Here is a 12166-nt window from a genome sequence, read left to right as displayed (position 1 = left end):
ACAGCAGAATTAAAACACTGCTTTTCACTGAGTGGCTTGGAAGGAGAGAGACAGCATACTGTATTGCATGGTATCCAAAAGCCACAGTGAGTCTAAATCTGCTACCTGTGAGTCATTTGGATTAGACTGTGTAACTGAAACCACATTAGGTTATGCTAGGACCTAGATCTGGCTCTTGGTGTCCTAATAATGAAGGAATGAACTGGTTAGGTCATCTGATACCTTCATTTTAGACTTCTGGCCTCCGCAACGATGAGAGGATGCTGTTTTCAGGTTCATAGCTTGTTATGGCTGCTCTGGGGTAAAAGCCTTGTTTCTGGCCTGGGGGGTGGGGAGAGCAGTGGTATGGCTTTGTGGCACAGCACTTGCCCAACCTAATTAAGGCTCCAGTAGTTTCCATGCTTATCGCTTGGAGAAAAATCCATTTTCCTATTAGCCCCGTGTAACATGTAAGTTATGGGGCCATATGGGATTATGTCTTCAAGTACAAAATAGGTGAAAATTCAGAAAATCATTCTAAAATGAGAACAGGTGTATCTGGACTCACAAATCAGGAGTTGATGTCAAGGACTGACTGGTTCTGCTGTTATGGAGCCTTTGAAAACACACACAGTAGGAACTACATGGCCAGGTTTAAATAAAACAACAAAAGAAAAGGAGGTCTGTCTCCCAACTCCTATCAAGGGCACATTTCCAGTATCCTGGCCTCCTCACACCAGTCCCTACCTTTTAAAGGTTCTACTCCCCACCCCCAACAGTGACCTGCCAAGGACCAAGCCTTTAACTCCAGGGGTTGTGGGGGACTCTCAAGATCCAAGATGGAGTAGCCAGAATGGACATAGATGTAGAAAGTGGAGGGGCTGAGCTCACAGGGCTCTGAGCTAGTTACCATGCTCAGGCTGCTGTTCAGAGACTTAGCTTCTCAATGCTGCCCACACTAGACAGAGTTCCCAGGACTGGCCTGTTTTCAGTCCAGCTGGGACTTTATCTTTAACTACAAAATAGGTGAAAACTCATCAAATCACCCTAAAATGAGAACAGGGTTATCTAGACTAAATCAGGGGTTGCTGTCCAGGACTGATTGGTCTATCCTGGGCTATCCAATTGAAGATACCCTCAAGCAGGCTCTTGATGAGCACAGCTCCTCCTACCACCTCTAGCTGGGGTTGATCCCATGGACCAGTGCCTACACTCCTTGTTCCAGTTTCCCTGACAACGGGAAGTGCACACCCACCTGGGCAAGGCCTCCATTGCTTGCTGCAATCAGCAGGCCCAGGGAATGCCAGGCCCACTAAGAAATGGCTGGGTCTGAACTCCATGATGGGGGTTGGTGGTACTAGTTCCAGGTGGTAGAGACCAGGAACAAGGAGAGACCTCTGCCTCCTTTGTTTGGGGGCCCCAGGTAACACTGACTCCCACTTGGTTGTAATGAATGAGCAATTAACAGTAAGAGAAAACAACCCCATACCAACTGCCACACTGTCAGAGTGACTGACAGGAACCTAGTCATTGACTTTATGCTGGCTTTTATTTAAAGTCTGGCTGGGCACAGACAGACAGACAGACAGACACACACACACACACACACACACACACACACACACACACGCGCGCGCTAACCAGTTGAAATGTCCAAATAAAATTTACTGCAACTTTTGTAGAATTTAATTTGTGCTACAAGTCTTGTTGCATAGGAAACTATTCAAAGCCCCTGAGGAAAATATCCACGGTTTAAGGTGAGACTGGTTTTGTTTCTTCTTTGGGGAAAAAAGGCAAGAAAGAGATGCTCTCTGGGCAAAATGAAGGTGCAGAGTAACGGGCATTACTGTGGTGACCTGGGAGTCCTGTGACTTGGTTCCTACAGCATTAATACCTACTGTTTACTTCTAAGTCTGTTGGTCTGTGAGTTCTGATTCGGAAGCTATAGACATTTCAGCTCAATGTGGAAGTTGGACACTGGTCATCAGCCTGTGCCTGCAAAGCAGAGGGAGGCTCTGGAACTGCCCTGTAAACAGACAGCCCGAGTCTTTCCCATTACCAGGGTCACTTAACTGCTGATTTTTCTACTTCCCGTTTCCTCCCCAAATGCCACAGATACTGTGTGACCCTGGAAGTCATCGTGGACCACATGACCCGCCACCTCAGTACAATCCTCTGCAAGCTCCCAACCTTCCAGAGAGCATCACTCAGGGAAAATGTTCCTCGTGCTAATATTTACACTGCTGGATAACTACGTTATCCCCTTAGGAGATGTGGGCGCACCAGGAAGGAGGTGTTTAACGTGGAGATGAAGTGCGGAGTTTGGCAATGGCAGATGGCACCTCTACACGCCAGCATGTGATGTCACCTGAAAAGTCACCAGGTGACCATGGTGGACATAAGAAGAACCAGGGGCCACCAGGTTCTGGCTGGGTGCAAGGGTGTTCCTCCCACCTATAGCAGAGGTGGATCTGCCCTCAGGGAGACAGCATTCAATGACCTAGAGTGGCAGGGACCACCTTGTTTTTCAGAATGGTTACTGCAAATAACCAAATACACAGGTGACAGGGACCCCCGCCCCGGCCCCTAACTCCAGCTGATTCCTTATTTGTTGGAAGAATCTCAAATGTACTAAGCTACCATGTGGGGACTTTGCAGCTCACTGAAGCACACAGACCAACATGTTATGTGGATGGCCACTGAGGACAGCAAGGTAGAAGGAAGGAGGGGTGGGCAGCCTCAAGGCCACGTACAACAAGTCACCAGGCCCACGGGCTCGTCTTCCCACAGGTGACAAGTGGAAAATGTCTGCCCAGAGCCAACTCCTTTCCCATTCTGCGTGTCAAAATACAAGGTATGTCTGGGACTCAGAAACACCTGTGGCCTTACAATAGCTACATACCCCTAGAACAGAATTTGAAAAGGCCTTTAAAGAACATAAAAACCTCAATAGCATTTGCCTTTACTAAGGTGAAAAAATTTTTTAAATAACCTTTACAGTCCATTAAAAAATTAGATACCACCTTTCTTACGTCCTTTCTAAGTCTTCTGTTAAAAAAAGTGATTTTAAATTTAAACGTACATTTTCAACAAATAGAAAGCAACACAATTGGCAACTGGAAGTAGAAAGCCCCTGGGACCTGCCCCTGGATAGAGGGGAGGGGAAGAGGGTCCAAAGTCCTCAGTCCCTCCTGGGCGTGGCTGGCAGGTAGGCCTCGCCCTGAGCAGCCATCCCTCCCACTGTGGAGAGATGATGGGCCAAGTCCCAGCCCTGGTGGGCGGAGTCCCAGGTCTGGTGGGCGGAGTCCCAAGCTCTGGTGGGTGGAGTCACAAGCTCTGGTGGGCGGAGTCCCAACTCCAGTGAGTAGTAGGGCAGGGATCCCACTCAGATCACAAAGTCATCATGGTCCGCAGGACTGAAGGCAGCTGCCCTCAGGATGTCCAGTGAGTTCACCAGGATCAATGTCCCTGTGAGGTGCTTCCAGCGCCTGGTGATGGGGTTCTTCATCTTGTCCAGGCCTATGTGCAACTCCTGGATGACATCTCGGTAGCTGTCCCCAATCTGATGGCTCCAGGTGAGTAAGAAGTCATAGGCAGGTTTCCACATGGCCTGGGTGATGCAGTGAACAGAAACATCAAAAACAAAACAAAACAAAAAAACAGAGAGAGAAAGGTCAGGACGGTGAGGTCCCTCAGTTAGTCACTCCTGTGACACTCACAGCAGCAGGTGGAGCCATTAGTGCGACCTGGCCTACACTGGGGAAAGGGTGGTGTCCTCCTGTATCTGAGTCATGAGATGGATCTCTCCCGCCTTACAGCACCCACTTTCACCCGTGCCATGCCGTGTCTCAGAAACTGCCCATGCATAGAGTGCACCCTCCCTCTTGGGACTTCCTGCTTCCCTGCCTCGTGAGACTGAATCAGCTTTCCAGGGTCACCTCCACAAAAAGGCAGTGTCTGGGCAGGACTCCAGCACACCCAACCTTTGTCGAAGTTAGGTAACATAGCAGGAATTCAGCCAATATAGCGGACCCCCCGGGGCTCTGTTAATATACTCATTGATACTGCAGGAGGTAATTTAAAAGTAAAATTAGCAAGGGAGGATGGTGCTCTGCCCAGACTGTGGCACAGCAGCCCTGATCCCTCTACGGCCAGGTTCTGAAGACAGGATCCGGAGAACAGGCTGATGCCTCCCACCTAGCCAGGGTATACTTTGTATTGGGCAACCTCACTTCACCTTAGCCTACCCTGCTAGAGTGCTATGAAGCAGATCGATTTATTATTGGACCCCAAGGGCCCTAGGGAACTGAGGGCAACGAAAGTAACCAAGGGGCTGGAGCCCCACTCACCTCACTGTCTACTACCCCATTCCTGTCTCGGTGAGGAGACTCATAGGCATCCATCTGTTGCTTGGAGACCTTGGCTAGCTTCTCAGCCAGTTCCCTCCATCGCTGGGCCACTTCGACAGCTGTGGTCAGGAGCACAAAGTCCTGGATGAGTCTCACCACCAGGCCCTGACAGTCCATTTTCAGCAAAGCCTGGGAAGATGAAATGCAGCATGAGGCCAGTGTAGGCTTGGCTTCAGGGGACGGTCAACCTGTAGATGATGCTCTTTGTCCTAAGAGTTCTAAGGTCCCCAGCCTGGCACCACGCGTGTGCAAGAGGATACAGATGCCTTAAGGGCTTTTGGGATTAGAACATGAAAAATGTAAGACCACAGGGTGCAGGCCACCATGGCTAATGCCCTTATAAGAGCCACCCACCTATGAACCAGGGCTGGACTGATACTCCTTCCAGAGGCAGTAGAGGGAAGGTGAGAGGCACTCCCAGTCACGGGAAGGCCTGACTCAGGCTGGCCAAGCACATCTGCTGTGCTGGTAATAGCACATACTGGCAGACACTGAGCAGCTAAGTCCAGAGCCCCTCAGAAAGAGAGAGAGAGAGAGACCAGAGGCAGAAGCAGGACTCAGTTTTTTGAGGTTTTCTCCATGATGCTGGCACATCGAGAGCTGACCTATCCCAACGACAGGGTGAAAGGGTTAAACCTTATGTCAACTACTTATGTATTTCTGAAAGTGATCATCGTTTGGATTTTGGTATCTGAAAAGAAATCATTTTTAATAAAACTAAATATGTGTTTATACTCCAGAAAAAAAAGTATGATCATGTGTATAGCCATGTGTCTCGGAGCGGATGTGTGGTGTGCCGGTGGTCAAGAGTTAGGTTTAAGTACTACAGAGCAATTGTGATAAAAACTGCATGGTACTGGTATAACGACAGACAAGTAGACCAATGGAACAGAATTGAAGACCCTGAGATCAACCCACATACCTATGGTCACTTGATCTTTGACAAGGGAGCAAAAACCATCCAGTGGAAAAAAGACAGCATTTTCAACAAATGGTGCTGGCACAACTGGCGGTTATCATGTAGAAGAATGCGAATTGATCCATTCCTATCTCCTTGTACCAAGGTCAAATCTAAGTGGATTAAGGAACTCCACATAAAACCAGAGACACTGAAACTTATAGAGGAGAAAGTAGGAAAAAGCCTCGAAGATATGGTTACAGGGGAAAAATTCCTGAATAGAACAGCAAAGGCTTGTGCTGTAAGATCGAGAATCGATAAATGGGACCTCATAAAGTTGCAAAGCTTCTGCAAGGCAAAAGACACCGTCAATAAGACAAAAAGACCACCAACAGATTGGGAAAGGATTTTTAACTATCCTAAATCAGATAGGGGACTAATATCCAATATATATAAGGAACTCAAGAAGGTGGACTCCAGAAAATCAAATAACCCCGTTAAAAAATGGGGCTCAGAACTGAACAAAGAATTCTCACCTGAGGAATACCGAATGGCAGAGAAGCACCTGAAAAAATGTTCAACATCCTTAATCATCAGGGAAATGCAACTCAAAACAACCCTGAGATTCCACCTCACACCAGTCAGAATGGCTAAGATCAAAAATTCAGGTGACAGCAGATGCTGGCGAGGATGTGGAGAAAGAGGAACACTCCTTCATTGTTGGTGGGATTGCAAGCTGGTACAACCACTCTGGAAATCAGTTTGGTGGTTCCTCAGAAAATTGGACATAATACTACCAGAGGATCCAGCAATACCTCTCCTGGGCATATATCCTGAAGATGTTCCAACCGGTAAGAAGGACACATGCTCCACTATGTTCATAGCAGCCTTATTTATAATAGCCAGAAGCTGGAAAGAACCCAGATGCCCCTCAACAGAGGAATGGATACAGAAAATGTGGTACATTTACACAATGGAGTACTACTCAGCTATTAAAAGGAATGAATTTATGAAATTCCTAGGCAAATGGATGGATCTGGAGGGCATCATCCTGAGTGAGGTAACATATTCACAAAGGAACTCACACAATATGTACTCACTGATAAGTGGATATTAGCCCCAAAACTTAGGATACCCAAGATATAAGATACAATTTGTTAAACGCATGAAACTCAAGAAGAACGAAGACCAAAGTGTGGACACTGTGCCCCTTCTTGGAATTGGGAACAAAACACCCATGGAAAGAGTTACAGAGATAAAGTTTGGAGCTGTGAAGAAAGGATGGACCATCTAAAGACTGCCATATCCAGAGATCCATCCCATAATCAGCTTCTAAACGCTGACACCATTGCATACACTAGCAAGATTTGGCTGAAAGGACCCAGATATAGCTGTCTCTTGTGAGACAATGCCGGGGCCTAGCAAACACAGAAGTGGATGCTCACAGTCAGCTATTGGATGGATCACAGGGCCCCCAATGGAGGAGCTAGAGAAAGTACCCAAGGAGCTAAAGGGAACTGCAACCCCATAGGTGGATCATTATTATGAACTAACCAGTACCCCAGAGCTCTTGACTCTAGCTGCATTTGTATCAAAAGATGGCCTAGTCGGCCATCACTGGAAAGAGAGGCCCATTGGACTTGCCAACTTTATATGCCCCAGTACAGGGGAATGCCAGGGCCAAGGGGGGTGGGTGGGTGGGTGGGGGACTGGGGGGGGGAGTGTATTGGGGACTTTTTGGATAGCATTGGAAATGTAATTGAGGAAAATACCTAATTAAAAAAAAAAAGAGTTAGGTTTAAGCTTTGTTTGATGGGCTGTGAGTTTAGGGATAGACTGGGGCAGGAAAGGTCACCTCAGCTCTATGTGTCATCCTGGGAGAGGATGCAAATGAAGAGGGCTTGACAATAAGTCACTTAATCACATCAAACAAGCTGTGGTGTCTATGCACTTGGGTGCCTGGCTCTGGAGGTGGCCTTATGTCCTAGGTGACAGAGTGCGTCAAAATCACCTGCTTCGATTCAAGTCAACTCTTGGCAGGAGCCAGTAAACCCGCTCTCTCCCCTGGGGCTCTGGGCACAGAATACAAAGGTCCTGAGAAATTTAGGCCATTGGTTAGGAGAGCACATGGCCAGGTCCAGGGTAGCTAAGGCTCCATTTCTGGGAGTAGCCGTTAGTGACTAGGCTAGTGCTTTTGACATCAGCAATGAGGGCATCTCACCTCTCCTGCACTCGACTGAACTCTTCTCACTCCACTTTTTCTGAGCCCAGCACTAGCTCTGCCTGTTACCAGCTGCTCATACCACCCAGTGTGTTTGAGTGCATCCTCCAAACAGGTGAGCTTTGGATACACGTTAAGTACTAGCAATGGGAAGTGTGCCTCAGAATTCCAGCTCTGGGGAATCCTACCGATCCCACGGCTCACTCAAGTATACAAAGGCATGCTGGAAAATACCAAAGGAAATAAAACACAATACTCATTTCAGATAGAATTTTGCTAATATGAGCGAAGGGGCAGATTGAAATTGTGGCTTGTAGGCCACATGGTTTCTGTCCCAGCATTCCACGGGGCAGAAAGATGTTGCCTGACAGCAGCTCTTCTAGTTTTATTTCTGTTGCTGTAAGAAACATCTTAAAGCAACATGGGAGGAAGGGGTTATCTGACTTACATTTTCAGGTTATAGTTCATCACTGAGGGGCAGTCAAGGCAGGGATTCATCTGGCCAGTCATATCATACTCACAGTCAAGAGCAGAGAGAAACAAATACACCCATCCTGTCTGCTTCTTGCTTTCAGTTTTATACAGTTTCAGGGCCCCATGCCTAGGGAATGGCACTGCCCACAGTGGGCTTGGTCTTCATACATCAATCATCAATCAAGACAATTCCCCATAGACATGACCACAGGACAACCTGACCTAAATAATTCTTCAATTGAAACTCTTTTTGCAAGCAATTTTAGGTTGTGATAAGGTGACTTTAAAATTCATCACAAGTTGAACTGCAGACAGCTGGGAGGTCAAGGGACACGCTGCATCTCTGTAAGATATTATGTACAGTAACAGTTGGGCACAGGCTATGTGGATGCTAACTTGTTCTACAAGCTCTTAGGAAAATAGGTAAGCTAGTACTTGGGCTCGTGTTAGTGTGTTTGCTCCTGAGATGCTCCAGTCTGGATGGAAAAGCTCTCCTGCATGATACAAGATGGACCTACGTCTTCACCCAGTTAACTATACAGCCAGCAGCTTAGTTTCTGTGACCTCCTGGTCTGCAGGATAAGGTGGGTTTTCCTTCATGATCCATCCTGAGTCTCTTTGCCACTTCTGTTCTCTTGATAGCCACCCTCCTTGGTATCCTGGGCAGCTCGATCATCTTCCCTGCTGGAGACTACTGCCTTCTTGATTTGTGCCTTACAGTCTCACCCCTTCCTTCTCAGACACATTCCTGCAAAGGGCCCACTGTAGCCCTTTTTCAATATGTCCCCATGCTGTGATTCAATGGACTACTGGAGACTTGTCCTTAGCGGTAGCTCCAGGATCAGGTTGGGGAGGGGGTGGGGGAGGGTTTAATGATATCACCATGGGTTGTTCTACTTAAATTTCTTTCCCTCTAATTTCCAGCCAACATTTTCTCCTTCCCACCGCCCCCCCTCCCCCCCCCAAAAAAAAAAACCAACAGAGACCACAGGGCCTATTCAAGATGGTGTCCTTAAAATAGAAAACATTGTTTTACACCAAAGGCATGCTGCCTGGGACTAGAGAGATAGCTTAGTTGGCGACACCATTTGCTGCTCTGTCATGAAGACCAGAGTTCAGATCTCAACACATACATCAGGTAGCTCACAAATATCTGTCACTCCAGTGCCAATGGATCTGATGTTCCCCTTTGGCCTCCAAGGGTACATGTTTATACAGACAGACAGACAGACAGACAGACACACACACACACACACACACACACACGCACGCATGCTCGCGCATGCACACACACACACACACATACTCAGAGACATATGTACATACATACATACAAAATAAAAACTAAATATGTATTTTTAAGTGTATTGGTGTATTGCCTTAAACTAAAAAGCATATTACTGGATACAACCCATCACAGTCCCTCAAGAGTTGGTTCTTTGGGAGTCCTGCCTATGACCCTTTTTGCCTCAGGCCACTTCAAACTTGTGCTGGCAAGATGATGTAACTCAGATCTACAAGGTGCACACACGCCTGCAGTCAGACTATTTTCTTCCCTCAGTGTATTCACAGAATATACACACACGAGCATGTGTTCCCACTGGCTTCCAAACACACTCAGAAAACCCTCTTCCCAAGGCCCACACAGTACAACCGAAGATGCACCAGGATTCCAACACCTAAAGACCAGAACATTTTGCAGTTTTCCCCTTCAGGAAACAACCCCAGACCCCCCAACTTCAGGCTACAGAACCAAGTCTCCTTCCCCTGCCATGGTCTGGGCAGTAACTTCAGGGATGGGGCTTCTCAGAATTTTCAAAGCATCTCCTGTCACTCTCAGCCAGCTGACTCCAAAGTGACACTGGCTATATATGTACCCAACAGTGTTCCCTGGAAAGAGCCTGTGACTTAGAATTATAACACACAGGCTTCCCAGAGGGTCTTGAACTTCAATGGTCATCAAAACCACCAGTGCCTCCCATCAAATATGCCAAGGTACCAGAGAGCAGGCAGCCCCAGAAAAGTCAACTGTGGAACACCCACCACAAATTGTAGCCATTGTCAAGGTCAATGGAGGCCTTGAGTGATTTAAGTTGATAGCTCTTGCTACACACAGGGCGTGAATTACAGAAGAGAAAGGAAGCACGGTGGGACCCGAAAGAACACAGAAGGCTCAGATGCCTCTTAGCTGAAGCCACTACTCACGCAGTCACTCCCTCCCTTTCTCTCCCTCCCTCCCTCTTCATGGATTTTCTCTGTGCCTATTCTCCATAGAGTTCAGGTCTAATGGAGGGCAGCAATGAGAAACAAATACACAGCCATCTTGACTTGAGCAAGCACTATGAAGACCCAGGAACACAAGCTTGCTCCATCAGGGGCTAGAAGGGACATTGGAATGGACATCCGAGAGAATTCATCATCAGGAGCTCCAGGCAAGGACGACACCAGCTTCTGGAGCTCCCAGAAAGAGGACAGCTGCTGCATGCAGAACACAGAGAAAAAGGCCACAGGCAGAGAGAGGTATGGGCAGCCACTGGCCCGAGGTGCAGGGGAGGAGCCTGGTGGCCATGGTGAGGAGCCTCTGGCCCCTAGTGAGACCATGTATGTACTTCCACTATGTACAGTGGATACCTCAAACCTTCAACTTCCTACTTACTCTAGCTATAGCTGCCAAAGCAGAGGTGCTGGTGATGCTAAGGCAGTTTACAAGAAGAGGGCACTGGCCTAGCTGTGACCTGCTGTCTGCAGCCAGGTCTATAGAAAACCTGACTGACCCTCCGTCATGAATCCATGAGGAAACAAGCAGGCAAACGAGGTTGGGGTTAGCCAGCAGTGAGTGTTTGACGTTTGGCCAGCTATTAAAATTTCACTGCTTGGGAGGCAATGCCCAAGATAGATGGGGAGAAGAAAACAGAGGAACCTGGATTCTTTATTATAAAACTGCCCTTTCCCCAGGGCCAAGTTCCAGCCAAGGCTGAGTTGCATCTACTACAGTTAGGAGGGCAAAGGGGCCTCAGTGGCGCACCCCTCCCACAGACCAAAGAGACCCAAATCCTCTCCAAACTTGCCATACCAAGTAAGAGCCAGACCATGGAAGTATTAAGGAAATGGGCATAGAGCCCCCATTCCTGAAGTCTGCCCACAGAGGAAGAAACTGGGTCTCTTCCAGGGAAATTTCTTCAGCTGTGGGAGGGACAATAGGTGCTGCTTACGTTCCATGGAAGCACCTATTCTGCTGGCAATGAAGGATGCTCCCAGGGAATACATGAACACATGCTACTGCCCTGGGGAGCTCCAGCCACCCAAGGCGGCCAGGGCAAGAGAGGCTCTCCACGACCTTCTGGAAATCCACTTCAGATGGCAATATAGCTGAAAGAGACCTGTTTGACCCCTGTAGGAAATCTACATGCAAAGACCATGGCTGTCCCCATTCACTTCTGGCTTCTTTCCCAGTGAAACTGCTGCCACCAAGATCCTCTGGGACCTAACTGTCAAGGGCCCCTCCTAACCACAATCCACACTGCCTTCCTGGGGATCAGGCTTGTTTGTCCCATGTTACCACGGGCCATATTCAAAGGGTCACATGCCCTGCTCTACCTCTGAGGGTCATCAGTATTGATTCAGAGAGGCTTGATGATGTCATACAAAGGGGCAAGTGGAGAAAGGACATGGAGTAGGAGAGCGGCCCAAAAAGCTGGGGACAGTGGAAGCAGGAAGGATCAAGAGGAGCTCACCAAGTGTTTGTACTGTTAATGGTGATCGTCAGAAACATACAACAGGGGTGGGCAGCCTGTGGGAAAAAACAGGGCTGTTCCACTATCTTATGCTCCAAAGCCCAGGTTGCTGCAAGACCTGGGAAGGTCTCTGACAACATCCCTAGCCAGCCTGAGGTCAGTGTGTCTCAGTCAGAATCTCTCCTTTCTAAAGCATTCCTTAGAATGCCAATTTGTTTTATACCAGCCAAGAGTCTGGCCCCCATGGACTCAAATGAGCAAGAAGACATCCCAGTAGAGACAGATGTTGTAGGCACCAGGCAACATAAGGCCAGAACTCACATTGAAGTGAGGCCAGACGTTGGGGCAAAAAGGCTTTAACTACTATGTCTGCTGGGGACCTAATGATACAAGAGATACCCTTCAAAGACCCAGGTAGAAGCCTCTGGATCATGCCCTTTTCCCATGGTGT

General features: G+C 48.0%; 1 protein-coding gene across 5 annotated transcripts in view; it reads right to left on the bottom strand.

Annotated features, from left to right (window-relative positions):
• Positions 1-1624: 1624 nt before the first annotated feature.
• Positions 1625-12166, bottom strand: part of Sh3bp4 (SH3 domain binding protein 4) — an 81010-nt gene continuing 70468 nt past the window's right edge. For all 5 annotated transcript variants that reach the window (XM_029480361.2, XM_085839316.1, XM_085839310.1 and 2 more), the window contains 2 exons: positions 4329-4517; positions 1625-3589 (listed from right to left, as the gene is read on the bottom strand). In XM_029480361.2, the coding sequence (XP_029336221.1) occupies positions 3365-3589; positions 4329-4517 (414 nt within the window). In that variant the 3' untranslated portion in view covers positions 1625-3364. The remainder of the gene's footprint in view (positions 3590-4328; positions 4518-12166) is intronic.

Source organism: Mus caroli, unplaced genomic scaffold (genome assembly GCF_978045245.1).
Source record: "Mus caroli unplaced genomic scaffold, Mus_caroli_1 scaffold_1, whole genome shotgun sequence".
Lineage (NCBI taxonomy): Eukaryota > Metazoa > Chordata > Mammalia > Rodentia > Muridae > Mus > Mus caroli.
Note: the sequence above shows the minus strand (reverse complement) of the source record. Positions and strands in the feature narration are given on the sequence as shown.